The sequence below is a fragment of the Canis lupus genome, chromosome 5 (genome assembly GCF_011100685.1).
Source record: "Canis lupus familiaris isolate Mischka breed German Shepherd chromosome 5, alternate assembly UU_Cfam_GSD_1.0, whole genome shotgun sequence".
NCBI classification, from domain to species: domain Eukaryota; kingdom Metazoa; phylum Chordata; class Mammalia; order Carnivora; family Canidae; genus Canis; species Canis lupus.
The window spans coordinates 34,433,038-34,454,968 of NC_049226.1; the positions used below are offsets into that span (position 1 = coordinate 34,433,038).

General features: G+C 48.5%; 1 protein-coding gene across 2 annotated transcripts; it reads right to left on the bottom strand.

The window, feature by feature from the left end:
• Window positions 1-67: 67 nt before the first annotated feature.
• DHRS7C (dehydrogenase/reductase 7C) lies at window positions 68-15,225 on the bottom strand. Of its 2 annotated transcripts, none has more exons than XM_038536873.1 (7): window positions 15,064-15,225; window positions 14,695-14,854; window positions 6,185-6,297; window positions 4,253-4,463; window positions 2,504-2,596; window positions 1,243-1,398; window positions 68-331 (listed from the first exon to the last, which is right to left on the bottom strand). In XM_038536873.1, exons 2-7 carry the CDS (start codon window positions 14,846-14,848, stop codon window positions 123-125), a joined length of 936 nt encoding a protein of 311 aa, XP_038392801.1. In that variant the 5' UTR covers window positions 14,849-14,854; window positions 15,064-15,225; the 3' UTR covers window positions 68-122. The 2 variants fall into 2 exon arrangements, with proteins under 2 accessions (XP_038392801.1, XP_038392800.1); XM_038536872.1 differs by having other exon boundaries at window positions 4,253-4,466.
• Between the last annotated feature and the right edge of the window lie 6,706 nt (window positions 15,226-21,931).

Consider the following 21,931-nt stretch of genomic DNA (forward strand, 5'->3'; position numbering starts at 1 on the left):
CCATAGGCAGCGGTAGGTCAGGGACGTGGCTTATGCTGGGCCCCAGAGTTAGAGGACAGGGGACCTGCACCTTGCCAGAAAGCCTTTATTCCCCTCGAGTTGACCCACGTGGCCCCCAGCACCTAGCCCTCCTCTGGGACATTGAGTTTCTCCTTCACGCCACAGGCCACCACGGCGAAAAAGAACTCTGGGAAGAAGGTACGGATGTACACGGCGGCTTTGGGGATGGGGTTGGCCATGAAGACCTCCTGCTTCTTCCGTCTCACGGTGCGCATCACCTCCTCGGCCACGTCCACAGGGTGCACCCCGTAGGTCAGCTTCCTGAAAAAGACTAAAAAGCCCCCAGGAGGGGCGGGGGTTATAGCCTCTGGGTGCCCTAAGACTGGGAAGGGGGAGCCTGGTCTGGAGTCATGGGCTTCCAGGGACCTTGAGAACCCGGGGGACACTCTTCACCACCCCCCGTGACTCAGTTTCTTCATCCGTGAAGTGGACATAGTTTCCTGCCCTATTAATTTCGGGGTGGGGGTGGGTTGTGAGCTGTTGTAAGCAGGAGAAAGAGCTCAAGCCAGAAGGTGTCAGATGAATTAAGGAGCTATGTTTACAGCTGTCGTGAAGCTGCAACCTCCTGCCCACATCTTGATCCATCTCACCTCCCTGGTGTAGACAGGGCCTCGAGCAGGGTGCAGCAGCTCCCTGTTCAGAGCCTTCTGGAACAGCAGTAATAATCCGGTGCATCTATAGAGCGCTTGCTGTGTGCCTGGCAAGGCAGGCACTATAGTCATTCCTCACTGCCTAAAGAGAAACTGAGGCACAGAGCTCACAACGAATTGCCTGTGTTGGAACACTGAGCATCCAACCGAGGCCGGCTTCAAGTATAGGGAAGCCGGTGCCAGACTCTCAGCATCTACTTGGTGCTGCCTCCCAGGGAAAAGTGGGGGGCAGGGGTAGGAAGTTCTGGAAGATCAGATCTGGCTGTTCCTCTCGGGAAACTGAGACCCCAGGACAGGCAGTGACGCGGCCAAGGTCACAGAGCCTGTGAGTGACGGAGCCCAGCCGGGCCTTGGTCTGCTGGATGCGGGTTAGGATTCCCCGCTCCCCCGGTGCCTCGGGACTGCAGTTTGGGGGGCCCCTCCCTGCTGTTGGCCAGGTGGGCGGCCACCCCCAGTCTCGGGCTTCAGGAAGTGGCCCCCAGGCTGCCCCCTTCCCGGGACCTGCACCTCCAGCCTCCCTGGGAAAGCTCACATTTCCAGATGGAGGCCTCCCAGTTTCCTTGGCTCGGATCAACGTGGTACGACCGGATGAAAGTGGGGCTCACGGTGCTGACAACCACGTCGTATTCCTCTACCTCGGCTCGGAGGCAGTCGAAGAAGCCCAGTGCGGCGTGCTTGGAGGCAGCGTCTGGAGGAGACAGCTGGGGGTCGGTGGGGGGCCCGGCCCTGCACCCCGGCAGGAGCACTGCCACAGAGGCCTGCGCACATGCTCCCACCAGCTCAGCTGGAAGAGGACTCTCATGTCGCCCAGCCTTGCCCCTGCTCCGCAGAGGAGGACACGGAGCTCTGGGGTAGTGGTGGATCGAGGCACAGCTGGGGTCTGCTTCGGCTCAGCCACCCACCTGTCCACTGCGGGCCTTGGGCAAATTGCTTTATCTGTCTGAGGCTCAGTTTTCTTTCTTTCTTTTTTTAAGATTTTATTCATGAGAGAGACACACACAGAGGCAGAGACACAGGCAGAGGGGAAGCAGGCTCCCTGCGGGGAGCCCAATGTGGGACTCTATCCCAGGACCCTGGGGTCATACCCTGAGCCGAAGGCAGATGCTCAACCACTGAGCCACAGAGGTGCCCCGAGGCTCAGTTTTCTTATATATAAAATGGGGATAATACCCCCCTTGGCAGGTGGTGGTAAAGATGGATAGAAGATGCCCGGCCCAGGCATGAGTTCCCATTCCTTCCCAGTAGAGCTGGTACCAAGTGATTTCTCCAGGGTCCCAGGGACAGCTCGATACCCCAGTGAGCCCCGAGCAGGTCTCCTTTCCCACCTCCTGGCCTTTTTTGCTCTGGGGGGGTCCTGTCCATCTGAGCTGCTCACCAAATTCACTGCAAATGGATGAGGTCATCGGTTGGGAAAACAAGAACCTTTTCAGGGATTTCAGAAAGAGTAGAGTGGACATTCCTTAGAGCTTGTGGGTGGGTGGGGGAGTTAGAGCCACCACTGGGGTATGATGAACCCTAACTTCCTTCCCATTTCAGGGGTGTCCATCTGGGAGGGATTGATGGTGTTCAGCCAGGGCAGGCCCTGACCGCCTGTGGGGACGTGAGCCTCTGGGGCTGAGGAACACAGAGTCCCATGGGTGCTCAGAAGTAGGAACTGAAGGCATGAAATAAAAACCAATAGACCAGCTCACCTGTGGACGCCACCCCCACCCCATAACCGCATGCCTAGTGCTAGACACGGCCTCCCCTGTCTTATAAGACATAGACATAATGTTTCTGTCATAACAACTTACAAGCTGTCCGGAATGGGATTCCAAGCTTCCCTTGGATGTTATTCACTAACACAATCTGGCCTGTCCTCCGGGAGATCATGTCGGGAAGCAAGGCTGGAAAGCACAGGACAGTGGGTCATGGTTACACGTTGCAGACCGAGCAGGCAGACAGCCTGCTGCAGACCCCCTTCATCATGCAGGACCCCTCTACCTCCCTGGAAATCTGATTACAGCAGGACAAGTGGACAGGAACAGGGACACCCCTACTCCCGTGTTTCCTAAGAGCAGGCTGGACCCCATTCCTGGGGATTTCGGGGTGGTTTTCAGCGACACCCTACCCCCCCCCCTCCCCCCCCCCCTCCCCATGTACAGAAGTGACAGGGATCTCAGTGGTGAGATAGGTCCTAGATCATCCCATTCCGATTCCCCTCTCTGGGTCCTTATGTGTCTTTAACACCTCTCTTGAAGGCGTGGATCTTTTAACCAAGAGAGGAAAGGCCCCAGCCCTGCATCTTGGGAGAAACTGCTACTTCGTTCTATTGTCAAGGACCTTCTATTTATTGAGAGGGAGGGGGGTTTTAATTTATGGCAATGTGATAAAGATTTCCCTTAAAAATGAATGACTTTGGAAATACAGAAATTTAGAGAATGAAATAAATCACAGTACATGCAGGTAGAATGGAGATATGGCAAAAAAAATCAATGACTTTGACATTGAGCCCCTGCCTGTTACAGATGGGCAAACCAAGGCCCAGAGCTAGTGACTCTAGCAAGAGTCTCTTAGCAAGTTGGAGGTCCCAACCAGGAAGGTGAACCAGCTCTGGCTTTCCCCCTGCTATCCCCTGCATCCCTCATTTGATGCTGATGAACCCTGAAGGCTGCCTGATGTGCGTTAGAGGAAACCATTATCTCTGGGGCATCGTTTCAGAAGCTCTGGAAAGTCATCTTTCTGCTTCAGATACCTATCCCTTCCTCTGTCCTGCTGCCCCAAACCTCACTATCCTGGAGATTGTGGCTGTTTACAAGGCAGCTCTAAGACCATGCTTCCAGGGTTCCTCACATTTGAAGCTCAGAAGTTCTCCAGGTATATATATCTACTCCCTTTTGGGGTTCTGCTTTGACAAACTTTCACGGGGGGGAGGGGGTAGCTTCAACTCTCAATTCCATTCCCTGTCATCTCCAGCCCCACCTCCCAGGTTCTAGACCTGCATTTGAACTTGGCGGTGGGGTCTTTCTAAATAAGAGCTGCCATTTTACCCTTTTTTACCCATTCTGCTCTCCCTGGTCCTGCAAAGGGAAGGACACTACACTGGGCCTCTTGTAGTTTGGGGATAAATCTTTTTCTTCTTTATTTCTGAGGACAGAATCTCTATCCTTGACCAACTGACATGGGTGGGAACAGATCAAAGGCCATGTCGATATATCAAAATGTATGTGAAGCATGAAGACAATGGTCCAGAGATGTGGAATGGGATTGGAGGCGGGAGCCATGGAAATGAGTAGGAATTGGGGATAAAGGGCAGGGCTTGGGTGGGAAGGAAGGCATCCAAAGAGGGAGGCTGGAATATACTAGCAAGATACTTTCAAAATCCCTTTTGTCTTATTAACATTTATAGCCGGAATGTTGAAAGCTTTCACCAAATAAATAGGAATATTCCCGAGGGGGGCTGGAGACCGCATCCAGAATTGGGTGACTGTCTGATAATGTAACAGAGCCCTCTCTAGCAGCCCGTGGCCCAGAAATCTGCAGGAAGGTCAAACTCACGAGACCTTTGGTCAGCGTGATAGGCCCAAAGTAATTGGCATCCATGATCTTCTTGTCGAGCTCTAGAGAAATCTTATGGGCAGGCCCCTTGACCTTCATGCTGGCGTTGTTGATGAGGATGTCCACACAGCCGTAACAGTCCAGGACCTCTTTGGCCACGTCCTGGACACAGCTGATGTCCGAGAGGTCCAAGAGGACCAGCTTTGGGGTAAATGTCTGCTGAACCAATGAGAGAGTCAAGGTTGTGTGTGGGAAGACCTCTCTGTCACAGATCCTGGGGGCCCTCAATGAGAGCCACCCCTTTTTGGAATTCAGAATTCATGGAACGACTTCAAGATAGAGATGAAGAGGGAAAAGTGGAAATGGTTCTGGGAGGAAGGAAGCAGATGGGGAGTCCATTCGTGGTACCACAGCTACCCCAGGAATCCAAACATGCAAAAATGCAGTAATAAGACTGAACTGTCGGCCAAAGGGGCCAGAACTGATCAATCCAGATGAAAATCACCCTTAACAGGGGAGGCCGAGCATGGATTCCAATGGTGATGTTATGAAGTATTTATGAGCTCCTTTTTGTAAATGGCATTCCAAACAGGCCTAGGAGTCCCAGGGGAATCCTTCACTATGCTCTGTAGCCACATTTTGTTTTTTGACCAAAATCGTACCCTCCAAAATATCAGAAAGGGAGACAGAACATAAAGACTCCTAACTCTGGGAAACGAACTAGGGTGGTGGAAGGGGAGGAGGGCGGGGGGTGGGGGTGAATGGGTGACGGGCACTGAGGGGGGCACTTGACGGGATGAGCACTGGGTGTTATTCCGTATGTTGGCAAATTGAACACCAATAAAAAATAAATTTATTATTAAAAAAAATCGTACCCTCCACACAATATTTTTGGAGCACCACTAGGTGCCAGGCATTGTGTTCAGTCCGAAATATTCAATTGCCATTGAGACTCTCACGGTCTAGAGCAGGGAACAGGTTGGAAAAGTCATGATACCATGTGATAAATGCAATTCCAGTGTTTGACAAACATTAGTCCTGATAAGAGGGTTCCCTGGTCAAAGTGTTTAGGAAACACAGACTCTTACACATCCTTCTTGGGGATACACAATGCACATGAGTATATCAAAGGCTCTGAGAAGTCCTGCAGTAAAGGAACCCACCAGACAAGCTTGGCTATCCTCAGTATTTCCCACACAATTGACCTCAGAACCTCGTTTTAAATGATTACCTGATAACATCCCCCTAAAACATAACCTGAATGCTGAGTTGTCCCATCTGTTCCATCTTCTCAAATGTGAATTATTTTGGGCTGTTTCCAAAAACTAATTCAACAACATCAAGGGAGAATTAAACACAACAAAACCAAAATGTCAAGAGAGCTCCAAAGGCAATTCTCTAAACAAGGCTCCAGAAACGCTTTGAAACCTGCCACCTCCAGGAAAACGTTCACCTCCCAGTGACTTCATCGAAAGTGACTTCACTTCCCTGACTTGTTTGAAGGGAATATCATTTGAGGGATGGTTTTATTTTAAAGATTTTATTTTTAAGTAATCTCTCCACCCAACGTGGGGCTCAAACTCACAACCCCAAGATCAGGAGTCGCACGCTCCACCAACTGAGCCAGCCAGGCGCCCCTGATATATTACTTTTTAAAAGTCAGCCATAAGGGCTTATAATCATGCCCGTACCTGTGCCATGTGCTAGTGTCTGGATCTGCTTTGGCTCTGACTTAAATACGATAGGGGGTGGGGAGGGTGAGTTGCCAGGGAGCAAGTTCCTGGAATGGTCAAGATGAGCCAGCCCTTGCCTGTGTCAAGATGAGTGAGAGCCCTGCCTCCCATTCCCCCAAAGCAAGCACCAAATCTCACCCACGTAGCCCAAGCACTGCTAAGGGTGCCCAGGAGCTCCCCCAGCCACCTGCCAGGAGGTCTTACCTTGCTGGGGTCAGCCACACTGATGAGGGCGTCATACAGGATCTGTAGCCTCTCCCAGTTCTTCCCACACAGCACCAGCCTTGCCCCACCAGTATGGAACACCCGAGCGCACTCTGTGGAGGAGAAGGAGAGAGGGCGGGGTGCACCGTGGGGATGGAGCCCCAGATGATGAGCCTCCATCATACGAATTCAAGATTTCAAAGAACTCAAAAGTCCTAGGGCCACAGGGTCCCGAGGTCATTTCATTCAACCTCCTCCCGGGGCTTGAACTTTTATTTTTGTCATTTCCAGCCTCTGCGTGGTTACCTCCCGTGAAGGGGATCAGGGTGGAGAGACATGGCCCTTCCTTCCTGGGATGGTTCTGATTATTAGGATATTCTTCCTTAAGCTGGACAGAGGGATGATCCTGACCACCTAGCCCTCCAGGATCAAAGCCCTTGATATATCTTAATCTAAAGATATAGGAATCAGCCGTCGTGGGTTTTTTCCTAATGTCACCCGTTTCCTGCACATTTTCTCTGTGGGTAGATACTCCATCCAGGGTTATTTTTATTTAAAAAAGAAAAAACAATAATCCTGCTTTGTGTCTAGTTAATTTTATTCTGAACCAAATTCCTGACTCACCCAACATAGGGCTTTCTCAACGGGGCAAAGGTTGGTAGACACCCAGTAGTCTCGTGTAGCAATAATACTGATATTTAAGAACAATAAAAGCTAATATATTTTGAGTGTTTACTTGTTCTAGGGACTGTTGAAAGAGATTTGCATATATTAGATCATTTAATTCCTATGGTGACCACATGAGGCTGTGTCTCGGGTGGGTTTCCCAGAAGCAGAATTAGAGGCAGGGACTCAGGCAGCCAGGTTTTATTGAGGGAATGCTCTTTAGAGAAAATCCATCCGGGAGTAAGGTCTCAGGGAAAATCTAGGTGTGGGTGGATCCAAGGAAGGTTCTGGAGTATAAACGCAAATGCAGAGGTGTCCCACCTGGAGGTAAGAGGACCAGCCTTTTATTCACTTATGTCTACTGACTGTGGGTACAACAGGTGTGTGACTCCTGAGGAGGCAATGTCCACTGGTAGGGAGCCAAATGGGACGTGATCAGCAGGCATTGTGGGCAGGGGGTTGTAATATGAGGGGAGAGCAGTTGAGATGCTGGACCCTGCGGTCTCAGATAGGAGCAGGGGTGGGGGACAGATGGGAGGTCCCAGTGAGGTCTAGAAGCAGATGTAATGTGTGTGATGAGAGCAGGGAGGAGGGAGGATGTGGACAGTTCTGCTGACCAAGGGAAACCAAAACCAAGAAATAAAGGTGTTAAAAATGTCACCTTGAGTTGTTGGGACCACAGGGCAGGGACGATTTCTCTAAATATAGATGCTTTGTTGAGAAAGAGGGTGTCCATGACCATTCTGGATGGTGGAACTCAATGAAGATGTTAATCCATCTCCAAGTGAATTTGATGCAGTAAATCAAGATCCCAACATGTCTTGGAAAGGGATGGAAAGATCCTAAACTTTACTTGGAATAGTTTACAAACCTTATTTGGAAGAATAAATGCATAAGAAAAGCAATGAACAGTTTGGTGAACAAAAATAGGAATAGACCAACCATCAGTTATTAAAATACATGATAAAGCTACAGAAATTAAAGCAGCCTGTTTGTGGCTCAAGTATGGATAGAAATACTGATTTAAAATAGAGCCAAGAATTCATAAGAGTTTGGTGTATTTTAAAGTTAGCAGGATGAATCAATGGGTAAAGAACATACTACTGAAAAAGTGGAATTTTAAAAATAATGAAATAAAATGTGGTATTTGAACTCCTAACTAACTATTGGGGAGAATGTGATACACTAAAATATATTAAACAGTTAAATGTCAAAACAGAGCCATAAAAGAACTAGAAGAAAGGAGAAACTTGCTTTAGAGAAAGATCTTAGAAGCCTGACCTCAAAGGAAAAAAGTTGTAACAGAAAAGATCTATAGATTTTCTTATCCTTAAAAAAATCCTTTCCTTACAGCAGAAAACAGGAATGAAAAATAAAACCAAGACTTGAGGAAGTGTATTTATTTTTATTATTTTTAAAGATTTTTATTTACTTTAGAGAGAGAGAGAGCACGAGTGCAAGTAGGGGTGGGGCAGAGGGAGAGAGAGGGAGACAGAGAGAGAGAGAGAATGTAAAGCAGACTCCGTGCTAAGCACAGAGCCTGTTGCAGGGCTCAATCCCGGGACCCTGAGATCATGACCTGAGCTGAAATCAAGAGTCAGACATCTAACCAAGTGAGCCACCCAGGCACCCTGAGGAAATCTATTTAAAATATATATGTCAGGGGGCACCTGGGTGGCTCAGTGGTTGAGTGTCTGCCTTCTGCTTAGGTTGTGGTCCCAGGATCCTGGGATCGAGTCCCACATGGGGCTCCCCGTAGGGAGCCTGCTTCTCCTTCTGCCTGTGTCTCTGCCTCTCTCTGTGTGTCTCTCATGAATAAATGAATAAAATCTTTTTAAAAAATAAAATAAAATACATATGTCAGAAAAGGGCTAATTTACTTGATCTACAAAGACCTGTTATAAATCAATAAGAAAGCCAAACGAAGACCCCAGTGAAGAAGTTGGCTAGGGAGATGAGTAAGCAATTCATAAGAGAATCACAAAGAGCTGATTAATATATAGAAGGTGACAGTTTGGTGCCAAGAACAAAGACATGCAGTTTAAAACAGAACGTTCATTCTCATCCATCAGATAATTGAAAATGAAATTCAGGGAGAGTCACACATTCCCTGCTGGTGGCAGTGTAAATTGCCACAATCTTTTGGAAGAAAAATTGGATAGAATCCTTAAAGCCAAATATAGACTTTGACCGGGTTATTTCATTTACGAGGCATTTATTCTAAGGAGATAATTAAGAATGTCTGAGTGGACACAGTTATCATGTTGTCTATCTCGGTGCTATTATAACAGTAAAGAGGTGGAGATGGTTATAAATGTCCGATATACGGGAGGCTGGTCAATCAATGATGGTATTTATTGAATATTTCGAAGCCTTTAAAACTGATGTTGCAGAAACTGGTGTTTCCGTGCCATGCGCTGACTCTGTGTGTAATGAGATGTTAAATTGCACAGACGCACGTGTAACAGGGTTTTAAATGGAAAATTTGACCAGCGCACCGAGATCAAACAGATGTAAAATTCTGAAGTGCGCTGCCAACCCAGATGCGTATTTTCAAAGGAAATCACTAAAACCCTGTTTTATGGAGTTCAATATTGCCTTATCCTCCAAATAGGACACAAATTGGACAAAGAAGAGGAGAGAGAGTGGCCTTTGAAGGAGGATTTGGGGAGAGAATTGAGATGTGGATTTTTGCCCTTTGTCTCCACTGGGACCATTTGAACAGCCTGCTGTTGGGTTCCCTGTGGCCGTGGAGCCGGGGGACGGGGTCTGAGTCCCACCTGCAAAATCCAACATGAGGAGGGGTGCCACAGGTTTGCACAGAGCAGAGCAGAGGAGGACCTGGCTGTCCCAGGGCATTTGCACTCCAAAGACCCAGCCTCACAAGCTCGATGGAGGAGACATAAGCTGTGGGTTGCATGGGAGCTGTTTTGAATTCTGCTGAGGTTCTGTCAACAGGGCAGTGGTGTTAGCTAATTAGAACCAACCGCAAAGGCTTAGCTGTTGTTGCAGTGTCCAACCAGAGGGGACTCAAGATCCCAGCAAGGGGCAGAAGGGACCACGGGGCTGGCTAAAGCCAGAAGAGTCTGGATTTCAAGGGCAGCTACCCGGCTGATGCATTCGTGGGGCCGATCAATGAAAACACACTGCTTTTTACTCTGGGAGGTGCTGCTTTGAGAGCCAGCTCCCGGTAACCTTGCTTGTGGCAGATAATAAATGCCCTTTTTTTGCCGTCAACCTTGATTGGATCTTATTAAAACAGAGGGCCCAGGAGAAGTGCCTGCCCTTAAACCCCGGGGCCGAGAGAGACTTGAGCAAGTGGAGTGTGCAGGCCTCGTGGAAATGGGGGCCGGATGTTCCCAGGGAGGGGCTCTGAAGGACCCGCAGAAGTGGCCGCAGAGAAAGAGCCAGACTTGGTTTTAAACAGATGCCAGGCCACGAGCTTGAAGCCCCATGACAGTGTCAGCCAGATGAGGCTCCCTCCTGCTTCCCTTCTGGCCCCCTGCTCCAGCCCCAGAAGAGTTCGAAAGAGGAGCAAACTTTCTGGCCCCTGGGTCTGGGTGAATAGATGGAAGAGGGCATTAACCTCAATGAAAATCCACACGTTTTCTAACGCTTCGGACTGGGCGTCCCAATTTCTAAAACGAAGGATTGATGGTGTGTCAGGGCACCTATCATGCCCAAAGGGTCTTATATAATCTAATAGTGATCAGAAAAGTCATGAGACTATTAGATTGTTTTTAAAAAATCGGGACACAGAGGAAGGGTTTTCTCTGCTGCATGAATTTGAGAGTGGGGTGGGCTGTCCTGCTGCCGCCCTGACTCCTGCTGGCCCAGAACACGGCGCCCATCAGATGGTCACTGCTGACTACATGTATGAGCGTTGTAAAGGAAACAGAAAGACGTGTTTCCAAGTGGGCAGGGTTCTAGGTGTGTTTTCTGTTCTTTTTACCTGAAAAATGCTTTAAAAAAAAAGATTCATTTATTTATTTGACAGAGAAAGACAGCACAGAGAGCCCAATGCGGGTCTCAATCCCAGGACCCTGGGGATCAGGACCTGAGCCAAAGGCAGACGCCTAACCGACTGAGCCACCCAGGCACCCCTAACTGAAAATCCTTTTTTTTTTTCTTTTTTAAGATTTTATTTATTTATTCATGAGAGACACAGAGAGGAGAGGCAGAGACACAGGCAGAGGGAGAAGCAGGCTCCATGCAGGGAGCCCGATGCGGGACTCGATCCTGGGACTCGAGGATCACATCCTGAGTCGAAGGCAGATGCTAAACCACTGAGCCACCCAGGCTGCCCTGAAAATCCTTTTTAATATATTAGAGTTTATAATGGAATTCACCAAAAGAGACTTCACCTGGAGGTAGAAGGCCAGGCAGTGACCCCAAGCAGTGACATTCTCATGGAGGTACTGGGTTCTCGGCTTGGGTCTGCCCCTTGGTCCATGCCCCGACCCCCAGAAAGGAGCATGCGGGGGTGTCTCATCACCCACTCATCCTCTACATCTACACGCTGGGCGCGGGGGCTGGGGAGGGGCCTGTGGCCTTGGCCTCCTTGCAGAGGCAGCCAGGAGTGCTCTTGACCATCACCCACCCCCTCTTCTCTGCGAACACCTTGCCTCTCCCAGGTGGGCCCGGAAGGCAGGAGCCCAGTGGATGGTGCTACCCCTGCTTCGAGACAGCCAGCCTAAAGTCCCCCTCCCAAATAAGTCCTTCTAGCATATTCAGACGTTCTTGGTCTGATTCTTGATCAGGTCGGCTCAGGAGCCGGGCTCCGTGTACCTCGCGTCGGGCAGCTTGGCACCAAGCTTTTTCTTTTCCACGCAACACACATAAGTTGAGGCCGCCTTCCACGGTTCCTTGCCCCGCACTTGCCACCGCCTGACTTCGGGCGAAAGGATGACCTGGGGCCCCTGTTAAGAGGCCGATGATTGAGAAGCAAGCAGCCCAATTTGAGAAACACTTCAAGTTCAAGCACAGTGGTGAAGTATTTTGAGAGTCACTCTCACTGCCGACAAGGTACAAAGTGACCTGATTCCTGATGGGGCCGAGCTGCGTGGGCTCCGGGCAAGGGTCCGGGGTCCTGATCCCTGTCTGATTGCTCCGGAAACCCGCGCTCCCGGCTGGGTTCACTCAGGTCCCAGGGGACGGGTGTGGGATGCGCTGGGGACCGTGTGTGGCCCGTGTCATCGGCGCCGTGCCCCTCACTTTATCCTGCCCCAGACCTGAGGAATGGAGCCGTGTGGTCCTGCGATCCCTGCGCTCAGCGGCGCGTTCCAGCGAGGCGTTTATTTAAGGCCCCCCAGGCCCCCCTTCTCAGGTTACTTCTGAATGTTTGGATTTACTTTTTTCTTTCTGCTTTGCATTGTTTTCCCAGAGTGGGTCCAGAAGACCCAGCACAACAGAACGGTGACGGGAGTCGTGACCGATACCAGGCCTCAATCCCCTGAAGATACCACGTTGCCCCTGGGTTGTATTTCTCAGGTACCCGATTGGTGCAGTGTATCACTATGACCGAATGAGACTTTAAAAATAAATTTAAAGAGCTCCTGAAACAAATATACATCTCCCAGCGACAGGGAGGAAGGATGCAGGACTGGACAGCTTTCCGGACAGGCGGGATCTGATCGAGGTTTTGTGGGACATTCTGCACAACCACAGCAGGAGGTCACCCTTTCCAGGCACCTGTGGATCGTGCACTGAGATGGGCCATATCCTGGGCCATAAAACACACCTCAGCAAATTTAAAAAGAATTGAAATTGTACGGGGGCACCTGAGTGGCTCAGTGGGTTAAGCATCTACCTCCAGCTCAGGTCATGATCCCGGGGTCAGGATCGAGCCCCATGTTGGGGTCCCTGCTCCTCAGGGAGCCTGCCTCTCCATCTCCCTCTGCCCTTCCCCTTGCTTGTGCTCTCTTTCTCATGCTCATGCTCTCTCGCTCTCTCTCTTCAATAAATAAATAAAATCTTAAAAAGAAAAAGAATTGAAATCGTAGAGAATATGTTCTCTGATCATATTGGAATCTGGTCAGAAACCAACGAGGCAAAGAGATGACCACATACATGGCCAAAGGAGTGCCTTGCTTCATAAGATGGTTGCTTTTAAAGGCACTTATTAAATACACTTTTTTTTTTGGGGGGGGAGTACATAGTCTATGCCAAGCTTGGAGCTAGGTGATGGGACACCAGGGTGAATAAAACACAGGCTGTACCTGGAGGGAGCTCATCTAGCGGACCAACTGAGAAACACACGCGTACCCCCCGGCGCAAGGAGTGTGATAACAGCGGAGTGTTTATAGGAGGAACCGTGGAACCCCAGAGGCCAGTTTTCTGGACGCCCTCCGAGAAGAAGAAAGACCCTGCCCTGTCTGTGGCAGAGAAGGCTCCACGAGGAAGGGGGTCTCATGTTGGCAGCTGGCCTGATGCAACAGGGACAGGTTCTGTTGGAAGAACAGGTTTCCCCCAAGGACGGCCTCTGAGTGTCTGTAGGTGAGTGTCTCTGTTCTGTTGGCTCAGGGCAACCACTTGTCCCTCTTGTCTCGTGTCTGGTCTGGTTGACAGAAGTGTGTGCCCTAGCTCGTCCTTGTAGAAGTTGAGGTCTGTATCTCTCCTCCCTTTAGAGCCCTGAATCTAATGATGCAGGATGTCCTCCTTGGGAATTGCTCCTGGGACACATGGAGGGACACACAGAGAACCCAGTTCAACTGTTCTGCTTTGTTTTTTTATGTCACACGGTGAGCTTGAGTTAACCACCCATTGACATTGATCCTGTCTTCCGAAGCATGTGGATTGGCTCCCTTTGGGAGACCCAAGGAATGAAGTTCTTAGAGAATCCTGAACAGGAGGTTACAAATGTTCTCATGATGGCAGCACCACGGGAATGGGTGCCAGCCCTTCCCTGAAGGCACCATGCTCACCTCAATACACAGCACATAATGGACCCACCGGACACTTGTTGAATGTTTGGCCATGTGGGTTCTACATTCAATTAAAAATAACACAAACCACCACAAAAGGTGCCCCCAAATTATCCTGTAGGTGGCTGCACAACCATCGTTAGGAGAGATAGAATCTTAACAAACCTAAGGACACTGCCTGCCCTCATGTCTCCAGGAGAAAAGCCCCCTAAGACCATCTAATTCAAAGGCCACAAACATATGTACCTTCAAGGCCAGGAGGTAAGTGGTTGAACTAATTAGCCTGAGTGCAATACACTAGGGATGAGTGGGGTGTGTGGTGCACCAGAGTGCACTTGTTTTGCCTAAATGTGTTCAGCATCATTATCACCACTATGCACACTTGAGTGCTTCTACATGCTTTCCATCGATTCCTTCCTTCCTTCCTTCCTTCCTTCCTTCCTTCCTTCCTTCCTTCCTTCCTTCCTTCCTTCCTTCCTTCCTTCCACAACAACACCGTGAGGTAAAGACTACTAGTAATTATCCTCACTTTCCTAGATGGGAAATCCAAAGCAGACAAGTACAGTCACCAGTCAGTAAGTGATGGAGCCCGGAACTCAATCCAGCGCCCAAGTCTGGGCTCATAGTTGGTATGCCGCCCCAGTGAAGGACTTTGCATTTCAACATTTCCAGAACCCGATGAAGGTGAAGCAAATCACATCTGCAGACCCCTTTTGGCTCCAAGCCTGTGAGTTTGCAAGCCCGGCTATGCCAATCCCCTCATGTCTCAGGCGTGGGAGCTACAGCCCCCAAAGACAAGACACTTGCTGGTTAATGACAGACTCTCGGAGAGGACACAGCGTTGATTCCCCCTCCCGCTGGCAGGTTGGCCAGGTGGCCATCCTGCCACTTCTCGTCCTTCAGGTCGAGAAGCTGGCTTACCCTTGCCCAGTCCTGAGATGGCATCGGTGATCACCACCACTTTGTTCTGCACGGCTGACTTGGACCACAGCCGGGACACCTCTTGGTAGATGAAGAGGAGACCGCTGATTCCCAGGAGCAGCAGAGGCAGCATGAGCACGGCTGTGACTCCCATCTTGTTCTGGGGGAAACAGAGGGAAAATTCTCTGGCTTTGCAAAGAGACTCTGACGGGGACACCTGGTCCCAGGCTACAGGGTGCGTTCACCATGAGCCCATGTGTCTTCTCCAGGGAGCCAGGTCCTGTGCAAGCTCCCAGAGGGCTGCTTCTGAGCTAAGCACCCAGCGAGCATGCTAATCCCCAAACGTTCAATGAATAGGAAATTACTCACGGTGTGTCCAAAAGCAAATGGAATCCGGGGCCTGCCCTCCCAGAGGTTAATTACAAATTTAATTAAAATGGGTCTGCATTTTTGAAAGGAAATCCATGTGTTAAGGCCACTTGCTTGGGCCCTAATGACTATTTATAGCTGTCAGTGCACTGAAGGGCTTTTCAGGGTAAATATAGTGTCTATTCTGATATTCAGGGACACATGCTGGCCGGGTCTGATTTCAGAGTTCCTGCCAGGACTTTTAAAGCTCTCTGGCAAGCCTGACTATTGGAGGTTTCCTCTGCAGTTCGGGGCTGGGCATTAGGGATCAGGACCTGGGATTTTCAGTGCAAACATCCAGCCATCCATTCCTATAACCCTGGGTCTGGACGCTTCCAGGTAGCTCAGACCCATGTGGCTGCAAGCCATCTGGCCTTCCCTCTCTGGCGGGAATGAAGCATAGAAAATTTTTAAGCAGGATGGAACCTGTTGCAGAATGAACCCCTGGGAAATGTGACATGAGCAGAGTTTGGGGTGTTTCTCCTTAGTCAATCTGTGTCACCTCCCTGCATGTGCCTTAGCTTCTTTGTCTGTAAAATGAGCCCAACAGTCCCATCTTGCAGGACTCTTGGGAGGACAGATCCAGCATAGATCCAGCTCACAAGAAGATAATTGTTGTCTTCCTGAATGATTAAAAGCATGAAAAATTTATGCACCTGGCTGGCTCTGTTGGTGGAGCATGCAACTCTCGATCTTGGAGTTGTGGGTTCAAGCCCCACATTGGGCATAGAGAATACTTACATATAAAATCTTAAAAAAAAAAAAAAAAAAGAATACTGGGGCACCTGGGTGGCTCAATGGTTGAGCATCTGTCTTCAGCTCAGGGCATGATCCTGGGGTCCTGGAATCGAGTCTCGCATCAGGCTCCCCACAGGGAGCCTGCTTCTCCCTCTGCCTGTGTCTCTGCATCTCTCTGTGTGTCTCTCATGAATAGATAAATAAAATGTTTAAAAAATTACTAAGAATTTATCCCAAATGCTGAATTTTTTAATTACGTAAGGGAATGCTGTGGATTAGAAATGAAGAAGACACATAGAAAAGTAAAAACCTGTTAAAGTGTTCAAACTGCCAGAAACCAGAAGACCAATCATAATGATGTCCTACTTTTATTTGGACTGAGCAGGAAGCGGGGGCAGGGTGTAGTTCCCCAGGGGTGACAGTGAGGAAATAGCATTTCTTCCTTAGAAATTAGGATGACCAGGGACATCAAAGAAAACCCAACTTTTTATTGGTATAGAAAATACATATAGAAATATCTCTTTCCAGCCCTGAGGAGGGACTACTTTCTAGGTTTGAAAAGCATATCTTAGTTTTACCTGTGATTTTTTTTTTTACGACTTTTTATTTAAACAGAGTCTCAAAGTTGTTACTGTCTTGCCAACCATTGTGTTTGCAAGATTCGTCCATACTGTGCGAGGCTGGAGATCACTCATTTCCATTGTGTGGACATATGTCACATTTTTAAAAAAGATTTATTTATTTATTTTAGAAAGAGAGAGAGAGAGAGAGCACACACATGAGCATGCAGGTTGGGGGGGGGGAGAGAGAGAGAGAGAGAGAGAATATCAAGCTGAGCACAGAGCTCAGGGCATGATCTCAGGGTCCTGAGATCGAGCCCCACATTGGGCTCCCTGCTTAGTGGGGAGTATGCTTCTCCCTCTGCCTCCCTGCTCATGCTCCCTCTCACTCTCTCAAATAAATAAATAAATAAATAAATAAATAAATAAATAAATAAATAAATAAGATCTTTTTAAAAAATAGGTGTTCCTCCAAGTTCTGTGCGTGGAAGATCTTCCTTCTCCATCATGCGTCAGAGCCACTCTTGAGTGGGATTGTCTACCTCCAGCTGATGCCCGTGTATCATGTAGACTCATCCAAAACCAGCCCTACCATTTTCGTTAAACAGAAAGCTAAGAGGAGTCAAGCAGCACAGGTGAGTGTCACAGAGCTTTCAGGCAATGGGCTAGTGGCTTCTCTACCTGCTTGGGCCCAAAGGGCCCAAGGTCAGGTCTCTGTAACTGAGGTGATCCTCAAAGGGGCTAAGAGCTGGCTGTTGGCTGACCGCACTGCCAGCAGCTGAGGCAACAAGTCTGTCAGCCAAGAGGAATCCGAGTGGCACATCACAGGGTCTAGCCTGGGAGAAGGGAAAAGGCAAACCGAGAATATGTCACTCTCATTTCATGTACAGTGATCACAGAGTGTGGTGGAAAGATGGTGCCTGAGTGGATGCCTGAGGAAGTAAGGAGGATATATGGGGGACAAGCGTTGTAGGCAAAGGGACCAGCAAGGTGCAAAGGCCCTGAGGCAGAATGTGTTTGGGATTCCCAAGGAGCCGCCAGGGAGGCCTGTGCATGGAGCACAGTGACTGGAGCAGGTGAGTAATGGATGAACTTAGGGAAGCAGTTGAGAGCCTACCTATCTTAAAAAAAAATTTTTTTTAAACAACACTTGAGCGTTTTTATTTATTTATTTTTTTTTTATTATTTTTTTTACTTTTTTAATTTATGACAGTCACAGAGAGAGAGAGAGAGAGGCAGAGCAGAGACACAGGTAGAGGGAGAAGCAGGCTCCATGCACCGGGAGCCCGACGTGGGATTCGATCCCGGGTCTCCAGGATCGTGCCCTGGGCCAAAGGCAGGCGCCAAACCACTGCGCCACCCAGGGATCCCAAAAAAATTTTTTTATATTGAAGTGTAATTAACATGTAATGTTATGCTAGTTTCGGGTATACAACATACTGATTTGACAATCCTAGGCATTACTCGGTGCTCACCTTGATGAGTGTGGTCACCATCTGTAATGTTATTACAATATTACTGACTATATTCCCTATACTGTGCCTTTCATCTCCATGACTTATTTATTTTATAACTGGAAGTGTGTACCTCTGAGTTCCTTTTATCTGTTTTTCCCGTCCCCCTACATATCCCCCTCTGGCGACCATCGGTTTGTTCTCTGTATTTAAAAGTTTGGTTTTGTGGGGACATCTGGGTGGTTCAGTTGGTTAAGCATCTGCCTTCAGCTCAGGTCATGATTTTGGGGGTCCTGGGATTGAGTCCCAAGATGAGCCCCATGCTCAGCGGGGAGCCTGCTTCTTCCTCTGTCCCTCACTTTGCTCTTGCTCTCTCTCTGTCTCAAGTAAATAAGTAAAATCTAAGAAATAAAAATAAAACATTAAAAAAAGAGTTTGGGTTTGTTGATTTGTTTTGGGTTTTAGATTCCACATATCAGTAAAATCATGTGGTATTTGTTTTTCTCTGACTTATCTCACTTACCATAATATCCTCAAGATCTATTCATGTTGTCACAAATGGCAAGATCTCATTCCTTTTATGGTTGAATAATATTCCATTATATATATATATATCACATCTTCTTTTTCTGTTCATCTATCAATAGGCACTTAGGTGGCTTCCATATCTTGGCTGTTGTAAATAGTGCTACAGTAAACATAGGAGTGCATATATCTTTTTAAATTAGTGTTTCTGTTTTCTTTGGGTGAATACCCAGTAGCGAAATTACTGGATCATATGGTATTTCTATTTATAAGTTTTTGAGGAAGCTCCATACTGTTCTTCACAGTGGCTGCACTAAGTTACACTCCCACCAACAGAGCACAAGTGTTCCTTTTTCTCCACACCCTTGCCAACACTTGTTGCTTCTTGTCTTTTTGACCCTAGCCATTCTGACAAGTGTGAGGTGATCTATGTTGTGGTTCTCATTTGCATTCCCCTGATGATGAATGATGTTGAGCATCTTTTCATGTGTCTGTTGGAGGGTCCATAGATCTTGTGGGACATGGTTAGAACTTTGGCTTTTGCTCTAAATGAGATGGTAATCCTTGGGGTGTTCAGAGGAGAGAGAAGATGTGAATGGACTTTCATGTAGACCTGTTGTACTGGGAATAAGGTGTATGGGGACAAGGATGGAAGTAGAGAGGCCAGCGGGAGACTTTTGCAACAATAACCCAGGTAAACAGTGATGCTGGCCTTGGTTTGTCTTCACTGGGTAGCAGTCAAGGTGGTGAGAAGTGCCTGGATTCAGACATATTTGAAGGTATAGCAGACGGGATTTGCTCATACATTGGATAGAGAGGAATAAAGGAAAGAGAAGAGTCAAGATCATTTCAAGATTTTTTTTTTTAAAGTAGGCTCCATGCCCAGTTGGAGCCCAACACAGGGCCTGAACTCATGACCCTGAGATTGAGACCAAGACCAGCTGAGCCACTCAAGTGCCCCTACTCCAAGATTTTGACTTGAATGACTAATAGGATAGTTACTATTAATTTTCCTTCCTTCCTTCCTTCTTTCCTTCCTTTCTTCCTTCCTTCCTTCTTTTTTCTTGAGTTGGGAAAGGCTGCAGGAAGCAATGATTGAGGATGTGGGTGAACTACAAGTGCTGTTTTGTTCTGTTAATTTTGAAACCCTGTTAATCTAAGTGGGGGTGTTGAGTAGGAAGTTGGGTAAGCTAGTCTGGAGGCATGTCCAGGTAAGAGAGGTCTAGGCTCAGGTTATATATTTGAGAGCTATCACAAGTTGGTGGTTTTGCCAGACTTGTAAAGGGATGAGGTCCCCTAAGACATTAGTATGGACTGGGGGGACCCTGGAGGGCTGTGCTTTTTGGTACTCCAACATCCAGAGCTTGGGGGCTTGAAGAAAGGTCAGCAAAGGAGACAGAAGAGATGTGGTCAGTGTGTTGGGGGAGACACAAGGGAGTGGTGTCCTGGGTGTCCAGTGAAGATATGTTTGAAGTGGGGGGAGGTGACTGTTTGTGTCCAATACTGCTGATTGGTCAAGTGAGATAAGGTCTGAGAAGTGACCTTGACTTTAGTAATGAGAAGCCATTGGTGACATCGACAGGAACTTCTCTGTGAAGATTATCTTGAGGTTTCAGTTCTCTTTCAGACTTACTATCAGTGATTCCATAACAAGCCAGCCCTGAAGGTGGCTCACGATCCACCCAAACTCCCTGCACGTTCTGCTTTGACCACACAGCCTTCTGCACACCTTGACATTTGGATGACAGTCTCACTGTGTCTAAGAGATAGCAAAGTGGTAGCTTCCACTTTGCCCCATGACCCTGGCCATGCAGAAGAGGCAAGACAGAGCAGTGGGCTCTCAGGCATGGAACTCTATTTGGGATCAGACACAACTCTCAGGGGAACTTTAGTTGAACCAGTGAAAACTCACACCCACTAAGGGTGGTGGGAGTTTCCCTTTCTTTTGGCTTGACTGCCACAGACAAGGGATATTCCAACCAAAAGCACCCTCTTCGGGGATCCCTGGATGGCTCAGCGGTTTAGAGCCTGCCTTCGGCCCAGGGCGTGATCCTGGAGTCCCGGGATTGAGTCCCACATTGGGCTTCCTGCATGGAACCTGCTTCTCTCTCTCTCTCTCTCTCCCTCTCCCTCTCTCTCCCTCTCTCTCCCTCTCTCTGTCTCTTGTGAATAAATAAATAAAATCTTTTTTAAAAGCACCCTCTTCAATTACAGAGAGATTCTTGCTCAAAATCCCAGTCTACCTTGCAACCCTGCTTAGGACAGAAGACTAATGATTTGCCTGACCCTGAAATAATGGTATTTTCTAGCCCAAGACTTGAGAACTAAGACTGAATAGTGTGAATGCGCTTCTGTGGTATTGGGGGCCATCCTGGAAAGCCTGGGGTGTGAAAGCCATGATCTAGAGCACAGCAAGCCCCAGCCTGCTTGTGCAGAACCTCTGGAGCCTCTTCAATTTCCTTGGTTCCAAGCAGAAGCCATGTTTAAAGCTAAGTGTAGCATCAAATTGCCCTAATCCATCTCTGGACCAGAGGCAAGTGCTCCCTCAGTGGCATAGTCAACCCCTTTACTCTTCCTATAAGATGCCCCAGGGTCCTGCCCTTTGACAGTCCTTTGTGGGGATGGAGGAGGAGACAAGAGGATTTGTCTCCTACTCTGCCCCCAGAAAGGCTGCATGATGGGCTTGGAACGGCCTGTCCTGAGTCCGAATCTCAGTTCTGCTCCTGAATTGCATGTAGCCTCAGGCACACACTTAGACCTGATCTCATGGGCATCTTCTGGAAGCAGAAACACTGATGCTACCACCATTGTCACCATGCAGAGATAGAATATAAGAGGTGATGTCTGGCCCATCACTGCACCTGACAGTTTCAGGTTCTCCCTTCTCCCTGGCAATTTTTTCCTCATCTGTGTTGGTTCATCTCATTGCCTTACCTCAATGCACATCAGCACCCATTCTTGAGGACTCTGAGCAGGATTCGGAGGTGAAGAGTGCCAGGGCTAAGTCAGGTAATGTGTGAGCACGTACTTCCGTAATAGGTACATTGTTGGGTCTGTCACCCCCTCACTCCCGCAGGCTCATTTTCTGGGCTGAAACGCAGGTTCTGGTGGCTCGAAATCTTCTTCCAGCCAGGACCAGCACTTGCTTTGCAGCACAAACTTACTTTCACTCCTGATCTCCGTTGGGGAGGATGGGTGCTCTCCATGCCTGGCGGCAACATTGCATAGGTAGCAGGGCTGTTGAAGAGGAAAAGCAAGGATGGGACAGGACGGTGGGTTGTTGGACTAGCCTGATGTATTGAAAAATTAGAATATTCAGCCTTAAAAAGGAAGGACATCCTGACACCTGCTACCACATGGATGAACCTCAAGGACACTGTGTTGAGTGAAATAAGGCAGTCATAAAAGAACAAATACTGGGTGATGAGGTACTAGAGTGGTCAAACTCATCAAAATAGAAAGCAGAATGGGGGTGCCAGGGGCAGGGGGGAGGAACAATGGGGAGTTAGTGTTGAATGGAGACAGAGTCTCAGTTTTGCAAGATGACGAAAG